The following is a 24,900-nucleotide window of genomic DNA, read 5'->3' as shown; positions in this document are numbered from 1 at the left end:
ATGAAAACTATTGGTGTTCTTTAAGTTCTGTGTCATGTTCAAAGTCACATGAATCAGTTCTTAAGTTGTATCCTTTGAGTAATTACCTGAACTTTACAGCTAATGTTGTTAGTTTAATGGTGTTCAAGTTGGCTTTTAATACTACACAGCATTCATACGTTTCATCACATCAACCTACTGCTCATAAACAAACACAGAAATGAAGATTGTCTTTGTCATCTTCTTTTGCTCCTTCCTCCAAACTTGTATCTCCAATGATACCATCATGAGAAGACAGTCACTGAGAGATGGTGAAGTCATACTCTCTGAAGGGGAGAGGTTCGCCTTTGGATTCTTCAGCCTTGGAGTTTCAAATCTCCGGTATGTTGGGATTTGGTATGCTCAAATCTCTGAACAAACCGTTGTATGGGTTGCAAACCGAGACCGTCCTATTAATGACACATCTGGTCTGATAAAGTTCAGCGGCAGAGGGAATCTCTGCGTCTATGCATCAGTCAACAGAACGGAGCCTCTCTGGTCGACCAATGTTTCCGACAGTATCTCGCAACCAACTCTAGTTGCGAGACTCTCTAATACAGGGAACCTTGTTCTCCTTGATACACTCACAGGGAGAGGTTACTGGGAGAGCTTTGATCATCCTACAGACACTTTTCTTCCCTTTATGAAACTTGGTTTCACACGAAAAGGCGGTTTGGATCGGGTTCTGACATCATGGAGATCTCCAAACGACCCTGGCTCCGGAAACCGTACTCTGCGGATGGACCGTAGAGGGTTTCCGGAGCTGATTCTACACAAAGGTACGATCCAATGGTGGCGCACCGGGCCGTGGACCGGGCTGAGGTGGAGCGGCGTGCCCGAAATGAACAGAGGATACATCTTCAACAACTCGTTTGTGAATAACCAAGACGAGGTATCGTTCACTTACGGGGTAACGGATGCTTCGGTGATAACGAGGTTGTTAGTGAACGAGAGAGGAACCATACAACGGTTCACATGGATCGCTAGGGATAACAGATGGAACGAGTTCTGGTCGGTTCCTAAAGAGGAATGCGACTACTACGCACACTGTGGGGTCAACGGTTTCTGCGATCCCATTAGCTCAGAGACGTTCGAGTGCACGTGCTTACCTGGCTTTGAGCCCAAGATTACTCGCCACTGGTTCTTGAGGGACTATACTGGCGGGTGTTCGAGGAAGAATCAAACTTCGCTGTGCCGTGAGAAAGACGGGTTTGTGAAGCTAACGCACGCGAAGATTCCCGACACGGAAAATGCAAGTGTTGATATGAACTTGACGTTGAAGGAGTGCAGACAGAGGTGCTTAGGTAACTGCTCTTGCGTCGGTTACGCAAGCGCTTACCACGACGGTGTGGGAGGAGAAAGAGGGTGCTTGACGTGGCACGGTGATATGTTGGATACGAGGACTTACTTGAACTCTGGACAAGATTTCTACATACGTGTTGACAAGGAAGAGTTAGGTACGTACTTAAAATCTATTCCTCAAGTTCTTCTTCTGTTTCTGAAAGTACTTATGTTTTGATTTTATTACTTTTTGTTTCAGCGAGGTGGGACAGTAATGGCTCATCAAGGAAGACGAGAGTTGTTCTGGTTCTCATCAGTTTGTCTGCAGCCGTGATGCTACTAATGGTCATTGTGTTCTGTTTTGTAAGGAAGCGGCGAAGTAAGTAAATGTATCTATTAGGTTCATAACTTTCTTGAATAGCACGCAAACTACCTATTTTAAAAACATTTCTTAACTGCAGAGTTAAACAGTCTTAGAAGATCTTCAACAACCTTCTCCATGGTTTCTTTTGATTTTGAAGACTCACTCAAATTTGAAGATGACAGGGAGTTACCTCTTTTTGATCTTCACACGATCGCTGCAGCCACTGATAACTTCTCTTCCCATAACAAGCTTGGAGCTGGTGGTTTCGGACCTGTTTATAAGGTAGGGAAATGATAATCCATAGTCACTTTTATATATGAAAGTCTTCATCAATTTTTCTCCAGATGAACAAGTATAGATTTATGGGGTTTGAAACTATTACTAAACATATATTTTTCTTAATCATTTGGAAGCTCAATAATAACACATATTTGCTACTTTTTTTTGGGGGGCCCATTTTCATACTTGATAAGCGAGGGTGGATCGCGCCCGTAGAGAGCACGAAATGGGGTCATCTTCAGCGTAGAGTGATATGATGAATTGTAGCTGAGTTATGCCCAAGCTAAATACGACGCCCATGTCTTGGGCTTCTCACTCGCAAAGCACCTCAAATAGGTCTCCATGCCGCGATTAGTCACCTCCGTTTGGCCATAGGCGGTACTAAAGCAGAGACGCGTTCCTGACAAGCGGAACAACTCCTTCCAAAAGAGGCTTGTAAAGACCTTATCTCTGTCAGATACAATAGTACGAGGGAACCCGTAGAGCTTGACGATCTCCTGTATGAAAATCACCGCAACATCCGTAGCAGTATAAGGGTGACTGAGCCCCACAAAGTGGCTGTACTTAGTCAACCTGTCCACAACCACCAGCACCGAGTTCACTCCCTTCGATCGTGGAAGGCCTTCGACAAAGTCCATCGAGACGTCCTCCCACACCTTCTCCGGAATAGGTAAAGGTTGCATCAACCCTCCCGGAGCTAAGGTTGAATACTTCTGTTGTTGGCAGATTTGACAAGAAGCGACGAACCTCCGAATATCAGTCATCATACCCACCCAATAAAATAACTCCGTAATCCTCTTCTGTGTTTTAACCACTCCACCATGACCTCCCATCTTACCGTCATGATACTCTCGCATGATAACACCCACCAACGAAGATCCTTTTGGAATTACTAACTTCCCGTTTCTCAGCAACCTCCCTTGTACCACTGAGAACTCTGGCTGTGATTGAGGATCTTGCTTCCACGCGTGAATGATCTCCTGCAACTCCGGATCCTTATCAACTTCACTGGCAATTTCTTCCAATTGCAACGCGGTAGATACAGAGACAGCGTATAACTCTTTCACTTCAACCTTTCGAGAGAGAGCATCAGTTGCCTTGTTGTCTAGTCCCAGTTTGTAGACAATGTCGAAGTCAAAACCCAAAAGCTTAGTAAGCCAGCGTTGATACTCAAGATTCACTTCTCTCTGCTCCATGAGAAAACACAGGCTCTTTTGATCAGTCCGAACCACAAATTTACGTCCCAAGAGGTAGTGACGCCATTTCTGGATCGGAAAGACAATGGATATCAACTCGCGCTCGTAAACTGATTTGAGGCGTTGTCTGTCAGTGAGTGCTTGACTGAAGTATGCGATCGGTCGTTGGTTCTGCATCAGCACCGCTCCCAACCCTATCCCCGAAGCGTCTGATTCAACCACAAACTGCACATCAAAATCCGGCATGGCTAGCACCGGAACGGTCGTCATAGCTGTCTGCAAGGATTGAAATGCGGCAGTGGCCTCCTTACTCCACAAGAATTGATCCTTTTGCAGCAACCCCGTAAGTGGTCTGGCTATACTCCCGTAGTGTTTAACGAACTTACGGTAATAACCAGTAAGACCAAGGAAACCCAGTAGCTCCTTGACCGTTCTAGGCTCAGGCCAGTCCAGCATCGCTCGCACCTTCTCGCCATCTACTGCAACGCCCGAGCCTGAGATGACGTGCCCCAAATACTCCACTTGTCTACTGCCAAATTGGCACTTCTTGCGGTTAGCATACAACTTCTGCTCAGCCAACACGCGTAGCACCTGCTCCAAATGATCCTTGTGCTCCTCTTCCGTCTTGCTATAGACCAAGATGTCGTCAAAGAACACCAAGACGAACCGCCGCAGGAAGGGACGAAACACTTGGTTCATGAGCGACTGAAATGTGGCTGGCGCATTGGAGAGACCAAAAGGCATTACAAGGAACTCGTAATGCCCGTCGTGAGTGCGGAAAGCCGTCTTGGGAACATCCTCCTTCTTCACCAAGATCTGATGATAACCGGAACGTAGGTCGAGTTTAGAAAAGACTTGTGCTCCGTGAAGTTCATCCAAGAGTTGGTCTATCATGGGAATCGGAAACTTGTCTGCCATGGTGACTCGGTTCAATGCTCGATAATCAACACAGAATCTCCAGCTGCCATCTTTCTTCTTTACTAGCAACACCGGACTTGAGAAGGGACTCCCACTCTCTTGAATGATTCCTGCAGCCAACATTGACCCAATTTGCTTCTCGATCTCCGCCTTTTGTATCTGAGGGTAACGAAAGGGCCTGACGCTGACAGGTTTTGCTCCCTCCTCGAGCACAATGCCATGCTCCTTCCCTCGTGAAGGAGGTAACCCCGTCGGTTCTTCAAAGATTCGTGAGTACTGAGACAACAGGTCCTCCATAGGCCCCTGAAGTTGTACTGACAAGGCGATCTCGTCCTTCTATAGTCCCCCAAACTCCACTATTTTTTTTTTTTTTGAAAGAATTTTAAATTTTATTCACTTCAAAAAAACTTTTTTTACAGAGGGAACTACTTCTGTTACAACTTCAAACTCATAATTATTGCTTAACTTCTATACTCCTTTCTTCACCTTCTTCTAAACCATTCCTCCATTGCTTTCTCATATTTACCTCAATTCTTTCTTCTCAAAGAAGTAATTCTATTTCTGACCTGTTTGTCCAACCTCAACAAAAGACAAGAAGTTGGCAAAGCTGTATCATCCACACGTCTAGTATTCCTCTCCATCCAAATCGCATGAAGAACATATTGGAAACAATACCTCCATAAGAACGTCACTACCCTTTCATGTAAGCCATTGATCAATATCTGCATTATCTGCGACCATTGACACACTCCTCTGCCTGTCAAGCCTCTAGTTAACCCTAACCAGATTTCTTTTGAATATTCACACTCGAAAAAAGATGATCTCTTGTCTCCAAATGTGTTTTACATAACCAGCAAACAGACACTGCTTGAGGATTCCACTTAAGTATCCTATCACCAGTAGCCAGCCTGTTAAAATGACAATCCAGGCCATAAAAGAGAATTTTGGTGTGACTTCAGGAAACCAAATACCTTTAGACCAGGGGACCTTCTGCTTCTTCTCTCGTAACAAGTTCCAAGTTTGGGAAGTAAGAAACTCCGATGCGTAATCACCACTCTCTCTTTTCCACAAAAAAACATCATCCGATTGATTAAGACCTCTCTCCTTCAGAGCCATAATCTCTTGTTCTATCTGCTGTAAAATAGGAACTCTACGCCTTCTTATCTTGTAAGTTTGAATGACTCTCTCCACCGTTGCAGTTATTGGAATACCCAGTTCTACACAGCCTCTTCCTCCAGTGAAAACAATAAGAACCCCCAAAGGTGACCATCTATCGAACCAGAAGGAAGTAGTAGAGCCACTGTTTACGTCCACCTTAAAGTACTGCACTTCAACAGATCTCATCTTCAAAAGTTTTCTCCACATCCAAGAACCTAGAGTGCTCCTTTCATTTACACTCCAAAACGACCCCTTCCTTATGAGATACTTCCAAATCCATTTAACCCATAGCGAAGATCTTGCAGATAACACCCTCCATATTAGCTTCAGACAAGTTACTCTGTTTACTTCCAACAGATTCCTCAAACCCAACCCACCTTCATCTCTTGGTTTACAGACATCTGCCCACACAATTTTTGCTTTCCGCGTAGATAGCGTTGGTCCAGACCAGAGAAAAGCAGAGCAAATGCTGTGAATTTCCTTTATACACTGACTCGGGAGACGAAATGCCGACATCCAAAAGTTGGTGATGCTGTATATTACTGAACCAATCAGTTGAAGTCTGCCTGCAAACGACAAGTGCCTTGCATTCCAAGAAGAAACGCAAGTTCTTATTCTTGATAGCAGAGGAGAATAATCTTGTACATTCATCTTCTTGGTTAGTAAGGGAAGACCAAGATACCTTACATGCAGAGAACCAGCTTCAAATGGGAATTGCTCCAGTATAGAGACACTATCTTCACTCTTAGCTCCCGCCAAGAACAAGGTTGATTTCTCGAGACTAATATTTAAACCTGATATCTTAGAAAACTCCTGAAACACCTCTAGAATCCCTTCAATTGAACTCTTTTTTTCATCCGAGAAGACCAAGACATCATCAGTGAAGCATATATGAGTCAAATTCAAATCTCTGCAGTATGGGTGGTAGCCAATCCTTCTCTCCACTGCAGCTTTATCAAGAAGCTTTGTTAGCACTTGCATACATATGACAAATAAGTATGGCGAGAGTGCGCATCCTTGACGTAGCCCTCTTCTACTATTGAAATATCATGCCAGCTCCCCGTTGATTTGAATAGAGAAAGACGCCAACTCTATACATTTCTTGATCCAGAGAATGAACTTTGGTGGGAAATTCAAAGCTTCCAAAACAAATAGCAAGAAAGACCACTGAACCGAGTCGAAAGCCTTTGATATATCAATCTTTACTGCACATCTCTTTGTAACTGAGTCCTTATGATAACTCTTTACCAACTCCGAAGCTAGAAGAACGTTCTCCATGATCAGACGGTCTTTAACGAACGCTGATTGATTCAGTGATATAAACAATGGCAGAAGTCTTTTCATACGATTGGCAAGGATTTTTGAGATTACCTTGTACAATACGTTGCAGCATGAGATAGGTCTGTATTCCTTCATATAGGTGGCATCATTCTTCTTCGGTATAAGAGCCAGAATGGTGGAGTTGATGCCCTTTGGCAGAAAACCTTTCTCGAAGAAAGATTGAACCGCAACCACAAAATCTCTGCCTGTGGTAGACCATGAAGCTTTGAAGAACTCACTCGTGTAGCCATCAGGGCCGGGAGACTTGTCCGCAGCCATAGAGAATAGGACTTTCTTAACCTCCTCTGCAGTAACTACCCCAATCAACATTCTTCCATCTTCTTCAGAACATTCATAGTTTAAAAGTAGCTTCAATTCATCCCTTGGTACTTCTCTGTAATCTGATGGAATATGCGTGAGGAAGTTTCGAAAATGATCCACTGCCTCTCTCTTTATATCTTCTTGACTCTCTGCTACTGAGCCATCAAGTCTCTTGATTTCTCTTATGGCATTTCTAACTTCTCTCACTTTAGCTGCTTGATGAAAGTTGTTATTGTTTCCATCTCCCACACTTAGCCAATGGACTTTTGCTTTTTTGACTAATAACCCTCTCTTCCACCATTGACAAAAGAGACCACCTTCCATAAGCAGTAGATTCTGCCACCACATTATTCTGATTAGGATCCTCCAAAGTCTTGATCTGAGCTTCACAGAGAACCTTATATGCTTCCCCCGTTCTTTTAAAAATATCTCCAACCTTTTCTTTTCCCAGCTTCCTCAGTAGTGGCTTCAAAGCTTTTAGCTTCTTTGACAACCGAAACAAAGCAGAGGTTGAGACAAACAGATTCTCAGTTCCAGACCAAAAGCTCTCTACCAACCTGAGAAATTCCGGTGTATCAACAAGCGCATTTACAAATTTAAAGGGCTTTCTTGGCTTCAACAGTTCCGTTTTTATGATAACCCTGCATCTCTGATGATCCGAACAGCCACCAGCTTCAAAGACACAGTATGATTGAGGGTAGTTCTGAAGCCATACCTCATTTACTAACGTCCGGTCCAATTTCTTACAGATAATACCATTTTCTCTCTTATTTGACCAGGTAAACCTTGGACCTTGATACGGCATATCCAGCAAACAGCAATACTCAGCAGCTTCTTGAAATTCTCTCTTACCTACTGAGTCATGGGAAGAGCTTTCTACTGAATGCTCAATTCCTGATAATATATCATTAAAATCTCCCTGAATGATCCACGCCCTCTTCTTGATAATTGGAGAGTCTTGATGAGACTTGAGGTCTCTCCAAAGTTCTCTTCTCTCTTCTTCCAAATTCAAACCGTAGACAAACGAACAATAAAATTCTTCCTCCAATCCCTCCAGTAGTATAGATACTGTGATAAGCTGCTCACTCTGAAAAAAAGGTGTAACCCTTACCCCCTGCTTCCACACAATCCACATTCTTCCCAACCTATTGTGTTCATAGTTCTCCATATAGGACCACCCCGAAAACACTTTATTTACAATCCTCTTGATTTTATTCTCCTTCACTCTAGTTTCTATTAGACAACCAAATTGAAAACCTCTCTTCATCACCCATTCTTTTACCACCTCCTGTTTAGATGCTTTATTGAAACCTCTTATATTCCAGTAGAATCCAGATATATTAGCGTCGAGATTTCTTCTTTTTCAGATAGCTAGGATCACCTTCCTGAGCTTTCTGACCTCCTTTGTCTCCCAAGTATCTGTGATTCAACTTTGAGTCTCTAGGCAAGACTTGCCTTAACACCCTTACTTCCTCCTTCTCCTTCAATTTCAAAGTAGACTGCACTGCAATCTGCTCTACACTCTCCTCATTATCTTGCATTCCTTCATCTGGTGATAAAACCGAGAATCTGGATTTTGTTATAAGAGAGACTTGATCATATTCCAATTCCCTTTGACTCGTATTAGGGGAACGGCTAGCTTTCCCTGGAGTGATTTCTGACCACTCTAGTTCCTTCTCTTTCTCAGTATTTCTCTCGACTTCTTTAAACTTCTTCTCTTCCTCCTTATTTTCCATGTGAACCGTTTTGTCTTCCTCCTTTCTTTCCTTCTCCCCTTTTTCCTCACTCTGAACTTTTCTTATTTCTCCCTCCTTAATTTTTTTCTTTCTCCTCGGACTGCTCTTCATTCCCTTGTGGACATCTCTTTACTGTATGTCCCCACTTCTCACATTTTGGGCACTTTGTTGGTAACCACGGGTAGATGTATTCCACCATAACTTCCTCTCCCTCTATATTAAACTTCATATTCTTTGGTAAATCTTTTGAAAGGTCCACCTTCACAAATATCTTCGCCACTTCAATGTTGAGACACTGAGCTGTCTCCAGATGCAATCTCACTGAGCTACCCAGTGGACTTGTCACAAAGCTCAGACCTACCACGAGAACAGCTTCACTGGAATATTTTTGATGTGCACCCACATAGGAATTGATTGTGTGGGTGGCTTCTCCTTCTCAATCACTGGTGACCATTTTGTTAACACCACTGGGACACCAGCAATGTTCCACATTCCTCTTCGTAGCACCCTGTTCTTATCAGCATTGTTTAGTATCCTAAACTTCCATCATTGTTTCATTCACTTCGAATACCTCCACCTTCTGAGCTTTGTCATTGAGCGTCCATTTCTTGTTTACAATGGCGTGAACCTTTGCTATATGCGGCGCTACATCAAGAAATTTCCCAATCAAGAAGTCATCCCATAGCGGTGCTACGCCCTTCGTAATCTCCTCCGGTACCATTACTGATCCAATACCATCCTGCATCTGAACTTCTACATCATATTTCTTCAGAACCTTTTGCCCCTGAACCACTCCAACCCACGAGTTCTTCGATCCCTCTTTTGATACATCCAGATTTGAATCCACCGGCGTTTTCTCCTTAGATCCATTCTCCACAACACTTGTCTCAACCTTCCCCGGAGAGATCCCCGAATTTGCTACCCCCAGATTCGAGATCGTCGGTGATTTCTCCGTAGATCCATCTTCCACCGAACTTCCTTCAACCAAAACCTTCATCGATCCATCCAGAACTCGCGTCTCCCCCAAAGATGTGCTTCCTCTCGTCGGAGAGATCAGAACATCCGGCGGATCCGCCGTACTCATGCTTTGTCGTGCGTGAAAACCCCAATCGCCTTATCGCCAATTTTTTCGCCTCTCTCAAAACTGTGTAGTATTTGGAGAGAGTTAAAATCCACTATCATACCTTCTCCCTCCTTCCCAATTGCCTTCCACAGAGATTTAAGCGAGACATTGGCGGAGTGGAGATCAAATTCCCCTTGTATGAGAACCCACCTCTCATCCAACCAAACCTTCATCTGCTGCAACTTCCAGTTAACCCGCATCTCCCCCAAAGTATCAATCCATTGTACCCCCACAATGATGTCGGAGATACCAAGCTCCAATGGCAAGAAACTCGTCTCAATGTCGCAAGTAGGTAGTTTCAGCTCCACCCCTTCGATAATACCACGCCCATGAACCTTCACTCCTCCAGCTACCAACACTCCGTAACGTGATGTATCGTTAGTGGACAGCCCCAACTTCGCCACTAACTTCTCTGAGATGAAGTTGTGGGAAGCGCCATTATCGATAAGCACCACCACCGTTTCATCACCAATACTCCCTCGTAACTTCATTGTGCGCGGAGAGGTCAAGCCCACCACCGAATTGATCGACACCTCCGCCACTACCGCCTCGACTTCGTCCTCAACCACCTCCTCTACCAACTCGCGCGGCTCCTCAGTCAACTCCGTTTCTGTTCCATTCGCATTAGTCACCAAAACAGTGAGCTCTGGTTTCGCGCAAAGATGATTGCGATGAAACTTCTCATCGCACTTGAAACAGAGACCTTCAGCGATCCATTTCGCCACCTCCTCCGGTGTTAAGCGTCGGAAAGGAGGTTTCAATCTCCCGTGAGTCGTCGTACCCTTTCCAGCCCCTTTCGTATTAGGGTTTGTCTGAGCCGGAATGGGCTTGGGCTTATTTGGGCCAAAACCCCCATAACTGGGCTTCGTCGTGACACCAGATTGGCCCCGTTATTGGGTTTGCTACCCTTACCCGTTGCCGGTTCCTCCTTGGCGGACCAGTCCTCCACCTTCTTGGCCATCTCCATCATCTTCTAGAGCCCCCGTGGCTCAAACATCTTCACTCCAGCTCGAATCTTTGACTTCAATCCCACCATAAACACCAGCTTCAACACCTCTTCGCTCTACTCTGGGACGTTCATGGCTAAGTTTTTGAAATCGCAACAGTAATCTCGGACAGATCCAGTCTGCCGGAGTGTCAACAACCTTTCCCCCGCCGATGTGTCTCGGTTGGTGGAGTATTGTTCTAACACCCGGAGCTTCATCTGACTCCAACTCCGAAAAGGGTTTCTTTCTCGCTCCCAGCGATACCACAAAAAGGCGTCACCGTAAAAACAAGTTCTGACGTGACGCAGCTTCTCCTCCTCTGAGTATTCCGCCACCTCAAAGTGCTGCTCCACCTTCAGTACCCAACTATCCGCTATTTCGCCTTAGAACACGGGTAACTCCAACCTCCGAGTTAGCGATCGATCTCGCCCTCCGTACGTTCCCTCCGAGTACTCAGATCTGCGACGCGAGGATCGTCGGTTTTTGGAACGCTCCTCTCGCGCGGTGATCGGTGAGTGATCCACCAACTGACTCAGATCGCCGGTCTCTGGATAACCCTTTCGCGCGATCGAACCCTCCGTGCGTTCATCGTCACCCACGATCTGCTTCCCGCGAGCCTTCTCGAGTAACCTCTGCTTCGCGTCTTCCTTCTCCTTCATCTTCGCCTCCCAACGGCCAAACACGTTGGTCATCTGGGTCTACATCGTCTGTAGTGTCTGTTCGATGGAGTCAACCCGTCCTCGATTCTGCTCCATCTCCGTCACTACGAGTTTGCTCATCTGCTGTTGGATCTGCTCCATATTCACCTCCGGATCGAATTTTTTTGGTGCCATTTCCCTCGGATCGCAAGGCTCTGATACCAAATTGATACGTTTTAGGTATCAAATGTAAAAGAACAATGGAATCAAAGAAAAGAGTACGTTGTTGTTGATCAAAACGAGTACAAAGTAAGTTTTTCTCAGGAGTTTCTCTCTCTCCCCATGCAAAAGATGATCAAACAACTTGATAATCTTCTCTAACAACCTTATTCCTTATTTATAAGCCACTACCCCCACTCTACTTGCTTACGCATGAGACGACACCCCATGTGCAGCTCGTAACCGTTTGTACAGGTTATCAGCTCCTTATTCTTCTTCTAGAACCTGCCCATCCATTCCAACACTTCTGGGCCAAATGTCAGTCGCTCCGCTCAGGCCTTGTGGGCCTTGCGCTTGTACTGAAACATAAGAGGAGGATGGATTGTGTCCCACGTATCAGGGGCATAGACGAATGTTTAATTTTTCTATGCCTAAGACCGGCTATATAATAAGTAGTAACGAATGGTTCCTTCGTTTCTATCAGGGCGTGTTACAAAATGGTATGGAGGTAGCAGTGAAGAGGTTGTCGAAAAACTCAGGCCAAGGAATGGAAGAGTTCAAGAACGAAGTCAAGTTGATATCGAAATTGCAGCATCGAAACCTCGTGAGGATATTAGGATGTTGCGTGGAGCTGGAAGAGAAGATGTTGATATACGAGTACTTACCAAACAAGAGCCTAGACTGTTTCATATTCGGTAAGTTCAACATTTCCAACAAATTCAAATTTCCCGCTTCAAAAAGATCAATGAGTTTGTTGTATTTGTTATCCTCCTCTTTAGATGAAGAGCAAAGAGCGGCGTTGGATTGGCCAGTACGGAAAGGAATAATCAGAGGAATTGCTCGTGGAACCATGTATCTACATCAAGATTCAAGACTGAGGATCATCCACAGAGACCTCAAGGCCAGCAATATACTTCTTGACAACGAAATGATCCCCAAGATTTCGGACTTCGGCATGGCTAGAATCTTTGGAGGCAACCAAATCGAAGGATGCACTAACCGGGTCGTTGGAACAATGTGAGTTACTCTTTACTTTATACTTACAAAGCTGTTCAAAAACTTCAAACCATAAGTTGTTTCAATCTCATTTTTACAGTGGATATATGCCACCTGAGTATGCAATGGAGGGTCACTTCTCTGTAAAATCTGACGTCTACAGCTTTGGAGTATTGATGTTAGAGATCATTAGCGGAAAGAAAAACAGTTCTTTCCACAAGGATTCATCTAACCTTGTCGGACACGTAAGTACTAAACTGCATAATTTGTTCCAAAAGAGGAATAGAAGAGAACATAAGCAAATGTTTGTTTGTTTTTCATCTTTGTAGATTTGGGATCTATGGGAAAAAGGTGAAGCAAAAGACATCATAGACAATTTAATGGACCAAGAGAGTTATAGTGAGAGCGAAGTGGTGAAGTGCATACACATTGGGTTGCTTTGCGTGCAAGAAAACGCTTCGGACAGAGCAGATATGTCCTCTGTTCTCATCATGTTGGGTCAAACCGCTATTGATCTTCCAAATCCTAAGCTTCCTGCGTTTACTGCAGTGAGAAGGAGAGGCAGCGAAAACGTTGCTTTGGTCATTGCAGAACCTGGTAGTTCTGTTAATGACATTACCTTCACCGATGTTCAAGGTCGTTAGATTTCTTACAAAAAGAGGAAGTTTCTTGGTTTCATTAGAATAAATATCTGCAGAAGAGTCAAAGATGTTATTGTTATAAATCCATGATATGGATATGTGGATTGCCATTAACCATCAAGGAGGTTTACATCCGACCAGACTATCCGGTCCGTCTACACCCGTCTCCGGTTCGTCTCATCCGTCCAAGACTAGTCAAGATGAAGACTCATTCAACCGGAGCATTTATGAGCTTTGACCAAGTCTAGATATTTGTGGTCAATATGTAATAAATGTGTAGATTCTCTCCTTTGTGTAAACCCTTATGAACCTCCACTATATATTGATAGTGAGAGCTAATGAGAAAGACACAACTTTCACAACAACACTTCTCTCATATTTCTAACACGTTATCAGCACGATTGTGCTCTCCACCTAAGAAATCTCTCTCTGCCGGCGATTCCCTTTCCGGCCAGCTCCTCCGGTGCTCAGCCTTTGCTCCACCGGCGCTCAGCCTCTTCTCCACCAGGCCAGCTCTCTCTCTCCGCCGGAAAACTCCTCTCTCTCTCAAATTCCGGCCAACTCTCACGGTGGTCCTCTCAGATTCTTGTGGTGAAAAAGGTAAACAAATCAAAACCTTGAAATCTAAAGAACACCATTATATCTGAAACAAATCTAGGATCTATATGAATCCATAACTTATAAACAATCTATGGATTTAAAATATTGATCTTGTTTCTATGATCCATATGAAACTTGATTCTAAAAGTATCTTGAATCCATAAAACTTAAAATTCTCTAAAGGTTTTATGTTTCTCTAAAAACTTATAAACTTATCAAAATACCTAAAGATCTACATGAATCTTGTTTATAAAAACTTATGAATCATAAAATTATTAGAGAAAGCTTAAACCTTTTGATTCAATCCTTTTGTTTGGCCATTTTACCAGATGTGATAAACATAAGTGTATAATCTGGCCAAAACAAAATTCCATCAATCCCTTGCTGTGCCATTTTCGGCCAGATCTCCTAAAATCAGTCAACCCATCAATAAAATCGAAATTAAAATCATTCATTGCATATCCTTGACTATTAATATTTATTTTGTAACTATCAAAGTTTTAAAAACCTTTTATGATTTTATAAATGCATAATCGATTTTATAAATGCTTGTTTGAATTTATTAAGTGCATATCTTTGACTGAAAATTATTTCTAAAAGTTTTATAAGCCATAGTCTTGTTTTAAAATTGATATGTCATAAGGTAGAATAAAATCTGGTTGAAATCATTTGATCATATTGTTAATTAAACCAACCATGAACAGATTTTATATCATACTGAATATTGATCACATAAGTTTGCTAGTTAAAATAAAACTTGATCTAGTTTCATCCTTGAACCTGATTCTATGATTAAATTATGAACTGATCATTTGCATACCTGATAGTATCATTTAGTAAATCATTAGATCGAACTTGAATCATCCATGAACTGACCTTTGCATGCATCCAACTATCATATTGTTAAAACTGGACATAGGTATCACATAATTGAAACCAAACATACATGTTCGCATAGCTTTAGCAATGATGATACTAGTGCGTCTGAAGTGGTTCATGTTGTTTGCATCTAAATGATTCACACTGTTTGCATATAGTTAGACAAAATCGGTTTCTATTTAAAATCTAGTACATTTGCTTTATTCAAAATTATAAACCAAGTTTTAACCAATTTTGAAAATCTACTTTGGTTTACAAATATCTTGAACATTATAAAAGTTATTTGTCTTGTCCATGATGCATTTTAATCCATCCATATTGATTGACAAAATATTTATCTTAATGCATATAAAATATTTTCTGAAAATAAAATGCATAATAAATCATCAATCTCCTTGGCATATAAATTCAAGTCCTGAATTATATTATGAATCCTTACTCCTTTATGGATATTTGATTCAGATGTCGAAAATCAACAACCTTGAATATGCTTCCCTCAATCTCTCCGGAGATAATTACCTCCAATGGGAGCTTGATACCAAAATCCTCTTAAGGTCCAGAAACCTTGGTGATACTATCACTGAAGGCACTGAGCCATCAGACAAGGATAATTACAAGGCACTTGTTGTCATTCGCCATCACCTTGCTGAAGGTCTCAAGGACCAGTATCTCACAATTGAGAATCCTCTGGAACTTTGGACAGAGTTGAAAACCAGATTTAATCATCAGAAAACTGTGATATTGCCAAAAGCCCTTTATGATTGGAGAAACCTGAGAATCCAAGACTATAAGTCTGTGGAAGAGTATAACTCGGCTTTGTTCAAAATAGTCTCAAAGTTGAAACTTTGTGGTGAGACTATTACTGATGCTGATATGTTGGAGAAAACATTCTCCACATTCCACACCAGCAATGTTGTGCTTCAGCAACAGTACCGAGAGAAGGGTTTCTCCACTTATGCTGCCTTAATCTCTTGTTTGTTGCTAGCTGAGCAAAACAATGAGTTGCTCATGATGAACAGTGAGCTAAGGCCTCCTGGTGCTAAAGCATTGCCTGAGGCACATGCGGCCGTAGAGCCAAAAGATGAGACTCCAAGAGAGTCATACCATGGTCGCATGAGAGGCCGTGGTAGATGGCAAGGTCGTAACCGTGGGTTTCAACCACGTGGCCGTGGATTTCAACCACGAGACCATCTTGGTCGCAGCCGAGGCCGAGGCTATAGCCGAGGTCATCAAGCTAACCGTGGGTATAAGTCCGACTTCAAAACCCATGGCTCGAGCTCGACCAAATCTGCTTGCTATCGTTGTGGGATGACCAATCATTGGGCTAATAAATGCAAAACTCCCCAACACCTTGTTAAGCTCTACCAGGAGAGCATAAAAGGCAAGAACTCTGAGGCAAATTTGGTCCATTATGATAATGAGAATGATCTGGACCATGAGGATGATCAAGCCCATGGCAGAGATGGTCATGAGGATTTTGAGACTTCAGACCTCCTTACAAGTGGCTGAATATGAAGATTTCGATATCTTATTGCTTTTGTCTTTGCATTTTGAATTCTTGATTTGGCTTTATGTCTTTTGTTTCTCATGTTCTATGACTTTGGCAATTCTATTTATGAAATAAAGTTTTTTACTTTATATATATGCCTTATACAAAGTCGAAATTATTAAGAACATAAAACAAAGCCATTAAAACATACTTTAAACCTTAAGTAATATTGACTCTTGTCTATTTTCAGAAATGAAAGAAGACAAGAACCAGCTAGTAGTGGATAGTGGATCAAGTCACACTATATTAAAAGACAAAATATATTTTGTTAACCTCATTTTAAAGAGTGCCAATATCAAGATTATAGCAGGCACGGCCAGCCTTATTGAAGGCCATGGCCCGGCTCACTTAGTGATGCCTAAAGGCACGCATTTAGAAATTTCTAATGCATTATATTCTCCAAAATCAAAGAGAAATCTGTTAAGTTTCAAAGACATTCGCATGAATGATCTACATGTTGAAACTAGGGGCGAGGGAAAGAAAGAATTCCTCTTGATTTATGAAAATGCCCAAGGCCATAAGAAAGTCCTAGAGACTATCCCTGCTATATCAATAGGCCTCTATTGTGCCAATATAAAATCGAGTGAGGCTAACACTTCAATTCCTAATGAGTTCAGAGAAGCCTTTAAACAATGGCATGAAAGGCTTGGCCATCCTGGCAGATCCATGATGCGCAAAATAATCTCGAGCTCAACTGGCCATTCCTTGAAAGATAGGATAACTATCCCTATGAGCATTACATGTATTCCATGCTCACAAGGAAAATTAATAATAAGGCCATCACCTGGAAAGGTGAGTAAGGAAACATTAAACTTTCTGGAAAGAATACATGGTGATATATGTGGACCAATACACCCACCTTGTGGGACATTTCGATATTTTATGGTCCTCATTGACGCATCGACCAGATGGTCGCATGTTTGTCTATTATCATCTAGAAACTTAGCATTGGCAAGACTATTGGCACAGATCATAAGACTGCGAGCCCATTTTCCAGATTTTCCACTAAAGACTATACGTCTTGACAATGCAAGTGAATTCAGTTCCCAAGCTTTTAATGATTACTGTATGTCCATGGGGGTAAGTGTGGAACACTCCGTGGCACATGTACATACACAGAATGGATTGGCCGAATCCTTCATTAAAAGAATCCAGTTGATTGCTCGACCATTACTCATGAGGTCGAAGCTACCAGTATCAGCTTGGGGACATGCGGTATTACATGCTGCTGAATTAATACGCATAAGGCCATCCAGTGAACATAAATATTCTCCATCCCAATTACTCTCGGGTCATGAGCCAGACGTATCCCATATCAAAACATTTGGATGTTCTGTGTACGTCCCTATTGCACCACCACAGAGAACAAAAATGGGACCTCAAAGGAGGATGGGAATATATGTTGGTTTTGATTCTCCAACCATTATTAAATATCTTGAGCCTACTACTGGAGATTTATTTAAGGCCAGATATGCTGATTGTCATTTTGATGAATCAGAGTACCCAACATTAGGGGGAGAAAATAACAAGCTGGGAAAAGAAATTGTATGGAATCAAACATCCTTATCATGGCAAGATCCTCGGACTCAATCATGTGATTTAGAGGTCCAGAAAATAATTCATATGCAAAAGCTAGCTAATCAATTGCCTGATTCCTTTGCTGACCCGAAAAGAGTGACTAAGTCCTATATACCAGCTTGTAATGCACCAATAAGTATTGATGTCCAAGATGGACACAATCAAGTGGCTACAGAGTCTAAAGCACGTCTTAAGCGTGGTAGACCAATTGGTTCCAAAGATAAAAGACCTCGGAAACTAAAGAAAGGTGCAAAAGAAACCGAGGTCATAGATTGTCCAGACAAGGCCGAAATGGCCATGCCTAAGGTACCAACCAATGAGACTCGGGACGCCGAGCCTCATGGTACTGAAGGTGCTAATGATGAGATCTCAATTAATTATTTAATGTCTGGGACAAGATGGAACCGGAAAGATGTCGACATCAATGATATATTTGCATACCAAGTAGCCCTTGATGTTATGGACTTAGATGAGGATCATGAACCCACGTCTATACTAGAGTGCACTCAAAGATCAGATTGGCTCAAATGGAAAGAAGCCATAAACGTGGAGTTAGAATCATTTAAGAAAAGGAATGTCTTTGGATCGATTATCCGGACACCTTATAATGTTAAACCAGTGGGATATAAGTGGGTATTTGTGAGGAAGAGAAATGAACATGGTGAAATTGTAAGATACAAAGCACGGCTTGTTGCACAAGGATTCTCACAAATACCAGGCATCGATTATGAGGAGACATACTCCCCTGTGGTGGATGCAACTACATTTCGATTTTTAATAAGTCTGGCCATCAAAGAAAATTTGGATATGCGGTTAATGGATGTTGTAACCGCATACCTTTATGGTCCACTGGATAACGAAATATATATGAGATTACCAGAGGGTGTTGAGCTCAAAGCTAATAAAGGTTCTCGAGAAGAACACTGCATAAGGCTGAACAAATCCTTATATGGACTTAAGCAAAGTGGTCGAATGTGGTATAATCGCTTAAGCGAATACCTTGCCAAAGTTGGCTATAAGAACGACCCTATCAGTCCATGTATCTTTATAAAGAAGTTTGCAAACAAAGGATTTGTTATCATAGCAGTGTATGTTGATGATTTGAACATCATTGGAACCCCTGGGGAAATCGCCCAAACAGTTGAATATCTCAAGAAAGAGTTTGAAATGAAAGACCTAGGTAAAACTAAAGTCTGTTTGGGGTTACAACTTGAGTACATAAAAGGAGGAATCCTTGTGCATCAAAAGGCATATACAGAAAAAGTACTCAAGAGATTTAACATGGACCAGGCTCACCCATTGACCAGCCCAATGGTCGTGAGGTCCCTTGGAGTGGACACTGACCCATTTCGTCCTAAGGAGGATGATGAGAATGTCCTGGGTCCAGAAGTGCCTTACCTCAGTGCCATAGGAGCGTTACTGTATTTGGCTAGCCACACTAGACCAGATATATGTTTTGCCGTGAGTCTCCTAGCCCGTTTTAGTTCATGTCCGACCCAAAGGCACTGGAATGGAATTAAACATATCCTACGTTACCTTCAAGGAACTAAGGATTTGGGTCTATTTTATACCAATGAAACCAAAGATGGTTTAGTAGGCTTTGCTGATGCAGGCTACTTATCTGATCCACACCATGCTCGGTCCCAAACCGGTTATGTGTTCACTCATGGTGGTACTGCAATATCATGGCGTTCCATGAAACAAACTATAGCAGCCACATCATCTAATCACTCAGAAATCTTAGCCATGCATGAGGCAAGTCGTGAGTGTGTATGGTTGAGGTCTATGACTCAACACATCCGATCAGATAGTGGAATGGTCGAGGACAATGGTCCGACCATCATATATGAGGATAATGCAGCCTGCATTGCTCAACTCAAAGATGGGTATATCAAAGGTGACCGAACCAAACATATACTACCCAAGTTCTTCTTCACACATGAGTTGCAGAAAGCCAAGGAGGTCAGCATCACTCAAATCCGGTCAAGTGAGAACTCAGCCGACCTCTTCACCAAGTCACTTCCCACCAGCACATTCAGGAAGCTTACGCAGCAGATTGGCATGCGAAGACTCAAGGACCTTCAGTGATGTCCAAATCAGGGGGAGTAATGTGTGTTGTACTCTTTTTCCTGTCCTTGGTTTCCCTTTTTTACCACATTGGGTTTTGGGTTTTCCGGGAGAGGTTTTAACGAGGCAACGTTAGCACATTACAAGCCCGATATGGTTATGGCATCCAAGGGGGAGTGTTATAAATCCATGATATGGATATGTGGATTGCCATTAACAATCAAGGAGGTTTACATCCGACCAGACTAAATGGTCCGTCTACACCCGTCTCCGGTTCGTCTCATCCGTCCAAGACTAGTCAAGATGAAGACTCATTCAACCGGAGCATTTATGAGCTTTGACCAAGTCTAGATATTTGTGGTCAATATGTAATAAATGTGTAGATTCTCTCCTTTGTGTAAACCCTTATGAACCTCCACTATATATTGATAGTGAGAGCTAATGAGAAAGACACAACTTTCACAACAACACTTCTCTCATATTTCTAACAGTTATGTATTTAATGAAACTATGAAAAGTCAAAACTGATCTTATCCACAATTCCAAACTATCCAGGTTCGTTCATTTCAATATATACACATAATAGATACATAATACACAGCAAAGCAACCCAAACCCAAACACACAAAACCATAATAGTGTGGCTTCTCAAGAAAAGAAAAAAGTGGCTTCTCAAGAACATATGTGGTTTATGTTCTTTCTCCTTTTCAGCTTCTTCATCCAGGTTAGTTAAGTTTCAGTACTAGAAACTATTGAAGTGATTTTAACTGAGGTCATAAGACCAAATCTGAACATAACTTCTCAGATATACATCTCTTGTTCTTTAATCTCAATAACAAAATTTGCAAGCATGAAGCATATGAGTTTCTCCAACCTTATATGTATTATATTAGCATACATATTCTTTAGAGTCTTACAACTTATTCAACACAGATCATAATGTCTATATCGACTTATAACACTCCACACATTTTTAATCAACACACTTAATTATTAGCCAAACTTATTCAAACCTTTTTAATTATACATAATCAGATTGGATTTGTGAGCTTAACGCCCTGTAACAGATGTGAGGCTCACATCATTGATAGAGACCTTTTGACTACTCTGGTTAGAAGATTCACCCTCAGACTTTTCTCTTCTTGTTATAAACGCAGGCTGCTTCGGCTCAGGGAGGTTCATGTTCTCAGTTGTTAGCATCCAGATCACAGTTGAAACATTCGGTCTATCGTCAGCAACTTCTTGCACACACAACAAACCAATCTGAACACAATTTGCTATCTCTTTCACGAAAGACTCATCAAAGACGTTTGGATCTGCTAGAGAAGCAGCCTCACCCTCATTCCACAGCGTCCACACCTGTAAACAGACCAAACTTACGGGTAAAGTTTAAAAGCTACTAAACACTAATTATTAGCACACACTTACATAAGATAAAAGGTTTGGATGATTCTCTTCCTTGTGAGAGTTTCTTCTCCCGCTTATGATCTCTAAAAGTATAACCCCCAAGCTGAAAACGTCTGATTTTTCTGAAAATAAACCTTCCATTGCATATTCCGGTGACATGTAGCCGCTGCAATAACATCAAAAAATCATTCATATAGGCTATGATAAAACTGGTTTTCAAAATATTTGTGTTACTATTTTTTGGGAATGAATACTTACTATGTCCCTACAACCCTTCTTGTGTTAGCTTCATCTTCATTCGCTCGGAAAACTCTTGCAAGCCCGAAATCAGATATTTTAGGATTCAGGTTGTCATCTAACAAAATGTTGCTGGCTTTTAGATCTCTGTGTATGATCCTTAGTCTTGAATCTCTGTGAAGGTACAAAAGACCTCTGCATATTCCTTCCATTATGTTGAACCGAGTCTTCCAATCAAGAATCTTTTGCTTCAAAGGATCTGAAGAAAGAGCTAACAAAATTATTAGCTTTCCGAAGTAAGAACAGAGTTATGAAAAAGAGGAAATATGTTTACCAAATAGATAGGCATCCAAGCTTTTCTTTGGCATATATTCGTAGACTAGCAACCTTTCTTCTCCTTCAATGCAACAACCAAGTAACTTCACCAGATTCCTATGTTGCAACTTCGAAATCACAACCACTTCGTTCATAAGCTCCTCAAGTCCTTGTCCTGATGCCCTTGAGAGCCTCTTCACTGCTATTTCTTGCCCTTCAGGTAACTTTCCCTGAAGTAAAAAATATTAATATGAGATTTTTGTATACAGGTAACTTTTCAGAAAGTTTTTTTTTTTTTAAATGTATTTACCTTGTAAACAGGACCAAATCCGCCTTGTCCGAGCTTGCTTCTGAGAGAGAAGTCATCAGTTGCTGTAGCTAACACTTGAAACTCAAAGAGCGGAAGCTCCTCTAGCTTAACTTGGTTAGAAGCAGGCTCAACACCACTGTTAACTTCTTCCATTCTCTTTAACAATTGCTCTACGCTTCTATCTTTCTTTGGTTCTCCTAAGGAAATGATTGAAGAAGCAAACAAACTATTATAAAAGGAACAATCTCAAGCAAGAGTAAAAAAAACTCTAACCTGGACGCTTTTTGAGTTTCAGGCATGCTAAAAGAACACAAACCGCAGAAACAAACACAACGCCTAGCACAAGTGCTGTGATCATTATTGCTCTCTTGCTATGTGCTTCTACAAGATTTTGGTGAGATGTCATTAGTAAATGAATAATAACAAAGGTGAGATTAGTAGAGTTTTTTTTTTACTCACTGAGTTCAGAATGCGAGAGTCGAATATAAAGATCAATGCCACTTCCCAAGAATGATTGCATATCAACCAAGCTATCGCTCCAAAGCATGCATCCAATGCCTTGATCATATGCATAAGCTGTGCAAGAACAGTTATCTAAACAAACCTTAGGACAAGCTTGGGCATTAGCTAAAGACGGTTGCACATTCACTGGTACTTTCATCTTCTGCACTTTCAAAAACCAATCTTCTTTTCCTCCGTTACTAGTTCCATTCTTGACTCTTTCGCACCGTAGTGGAGCTCTTCTCACACATCCACTAATCCAGTTTCCTACACTCCACTCTGTGCTATTCCTCGGCACAAAACCTTGTATGCACTTGCACTGCGGATCTTCCCGGTAATTGCAGCTCCCATAAGGACCACATCTACTGTATTCATCACAGTCTGTGGATGGGAACCTAACACCGACTCTCCAATCATTCATAGAAGTGCTCCAATCTCTTTGATATATAGCTCCATTAGGATCCAAGTTGAAGTGATACATGAAGGAGTCATTAGCATAGCTCAACGAAACCGTTCCTTGGTTATCATTATTGAGGTTAAACCCATCAATGTTCAGAAGGGAATCCATATCCGGTAAACCGATGAAAACCTGACCGTTCCAGGGACCGCTACGCCACTGTGTAGCACTGTTCTTCCTGATTAGAAGCTCAGGAAACGGGAAAGCGACAAGAGTAACTGTGTAGTTCCCTGTTGAAGGATCTGTGTAGCTTCTCCAAGAAGTAAGACCGATGTTTTCTCCGGTTTTACTGTTGATCAAGAGACTCATTCTTGGCAACACAGAGCTATAGGGGTGCTTGAAACTCTCCCATATGATCTCGCCGTTGTTTCTGTTGTCTTGTAGCCTAAGATTCCCGTTTTCCATTAGCTGGACCCAAGTAGCATTTGGAGCTACTGGTACTGTGACGTTGGTAGACCATATACTGCGGTTTCTACCATCGGTAACCACGAGGTTCCCGTCGTCAGAGATGGAAACAACACCGGAAGTGTCGTTGATGGGAGCGTCTCTGTTGGCGACCCAAACCACAGTTTGAACTGGAATCTTGTCGTACCAAATCCCAACATAACGTAAGCGAGAAGTGGAGTTTGCAGGAGTGAAGAAACCGAACCTGAAAATACCCTTTTTGCAGAGAAGTGTCTTTGACTCTGAGTCTTTGATCGGAGTTGAGAAGGTGAGTCTGTCTTCGCCGAAACATAGGCTCAGAGAGAAGCAATAGAATGCTGCAAGAAGAAGAAGAAGAACAAAACAAGGATGTGAGTTCAGTAGAACCACCATAACTACTAAGTGAAACAGAGAAGTTCTAGTTTTGCTTTGTTGTTTCTCTTTGGAAGATATCTAGTACGAGAAGTAAGTTATTATAGGAGTGGTCTTTTGTCTCTATTAGAAGACTTAAGAAGAGGAAGGTGCTGATGTTTTAATCTTTCAAGGAAGATTTTTGGTTCTGCCGTAGTGGGACATATATATGGGCAGTGACTTCAACATAATAAGTCTTGCGATTTTGTCATTGAGTGGCGAAAAGTCTTAAGTTACCATCCCTCTCTATCAACTTGATGTTCTTTGTCTTTCTGTAAAGTCACATGCAAACTATTCGAGTGATAACTATGTTTTAGAAATTGTGTTTAGCTCTTTCACATACTGTTAAGATGCCAGAACTCTGTCAAGTTGCAATGGCGACAAACTTACAGACTGCATTATTCCTCCAGCTTCACCATTATGTTACCATGTCTCAACGAATATTTTGTAAGAGAGACGATAGGGAATGATCTACTCTTTTACTACCCATCAAGGCAATAAAACATGGCCGCCACATCCATGAACATGCCTTTGAAGACTAGCACTAAAATCACATAGACCAATGACATTCAAGCAGGCATCATTATTGGAGATTCCAATAAGAAATAAAAAAAAGGAAAAAGGAAAAAGAAGAAGAAAAGCAAGATAAGGAGAATCTTTTCAAGATAAAACCTACTGTCTGTGGCTTCTCAAGAGTCAAGAACATGTTACACGTTCAGTTTCTTCATCCAAGTTAATTAATTCATCTAAGAGTAAGTCAAGTTACAGCACCGCTCAGTTTCACATTGTGAATGGTGACCAAGGGAACAACGAAGAACACTATGTTCCTTAATATTCCTTGAACTTTTTACCATTTATGAAGAATAGGTTTTCTTTTTCATTTCTCTTCATTCCTTTGTTTGTAGAGAATTATAGAACAAAACAATTCCTCATAAATTTTGATAAGCAACCATCATTCCTCATCATTCCTAA

The 24,900-nt window shown here is 41.8% G+C and overlaps 2 protein-coding genes across 2 annotated transcripts; one reads left to right on the top strand and one right to left on the bottom strand.

Moving 5' to 3' along the window:
- Positions 1–146: 146 nt before the first annotated feature.
- On the top strand, positions 147–13,646 carry LOC106398364 (G-type lectin S-receptor-like serine/threonine-protein kinase RKS1). Its single transcript, XM_048757985.1, has 6 exons — positions 147–1,475; positions 1,559–1,678; positions 1,761–1,945; positions 12,042–12,574; positions 12,654–12,798; positions 12,883–13,646. Exons 1-6 carry the CDS (start codon positions 200–202, stop codon positions 13,195–13,197), a joined length of 2,574 nt encoding a protein of 857 aa, XP_048613942.1. The 5' UTR covers positions 147–199; the 3' UTR covers positions 13,198–13,646.
- Positions 13,647–20,727: 7,081 nt separating this feature from the next.
- LOC106399183 (G-type lectin S-receptor-like serine/threonine-protein kinase At1g11330) lies at positions 20,728–24,869 on the bottom strand. The gene is made up of 7 exons (XM_013839654.3): positions 22,596–24,869; positions 22,410–22,517; positions 22,137–22,333; positions 21,846–22,056; positions 21,533–21,770; positions 21,296–21,440; positions 20,728–21,226 (listed from the first exon to the last, which is right to left on the bottom strand). The coding sequence occupies exons 1-7, from the start codon at positions 23,908–23,910 to the stop codon at positions 20,918–20,920; spliced, it is 2,523 nt and encodes an 840-aa protein (XP_013695108.2). The 5' UTR covers positions 23,911–24,869; the 3' UTR covers positions 20,728–20,917.
- Between the last annotated feature and the right edge of the window lie 31 nt (positions 24,870–24,900).

Source organism: Brassica napus, chromosome C5, assembly GCF_020379485.1.
Source record: "Brassica napus cultivar Da-Ae chromosome C5, Da-Ae, whole genome shotgun sequence".
In the NCBI taxonomy this organism is placed as follows: domain Eukaryota; kingdom Viridiplantae; phylum Streptophyta; class Magnoliopsida; order Brassicales; family Brassicaceae; genus Brassica; species Brassica napus.
This window is presented reverse-complemented; position numbering and strand designations above follow the sequence as displayed.

Excerpts from the sequence above, each read along its gene's own strand:
- LOC106398364 (XM_048757985.1), top strand. The coding sequence starts at position 200 with ATGAAGATTGTCTTTGTCATCTTCTTTTGCTCCTTCCTCCAAACTTGT. Across the intron at positions 1,476-1,558 it reads TGTTGACAAGGAAGAGTTAG|CGAGGTGGGACAGTAATGGC; the intron begins GTACGTACTTAA and ends TTTTTGTTTCAG. Across the intron at positions 1,679-1,760 it reads TTTTGTAAGGAAGCGGCGAA|AGTTAAACAGTCTTAGAAGA; the intron begins GTAAGTAAATGT and ends TCTTAACTGCAG.
- LOC106399183 (XM_013839654.3), bottom strand. The coding sequence starts at position 23,910 with ATGGTGGTTCTACTGAACTCACATCCTTGTTTTGTTCTTCTTCTTCTT. Across the intron at positions 22,518-22,595 it reads ACTCTCGCATTCTGAACTCA|AAGCACATAGCAAGAGAGCA; the intron begins GTGAGTAAAAAA and ends AAAATCTTGTAG. Across the intron at positions 21,771-21,845 it reads CTTGGATGCCTATCTATTTG|ATCCTTTGAAGCAAAAGATT; the intron begins GTAAACATATTT and ends CTCTTTCTTCAG.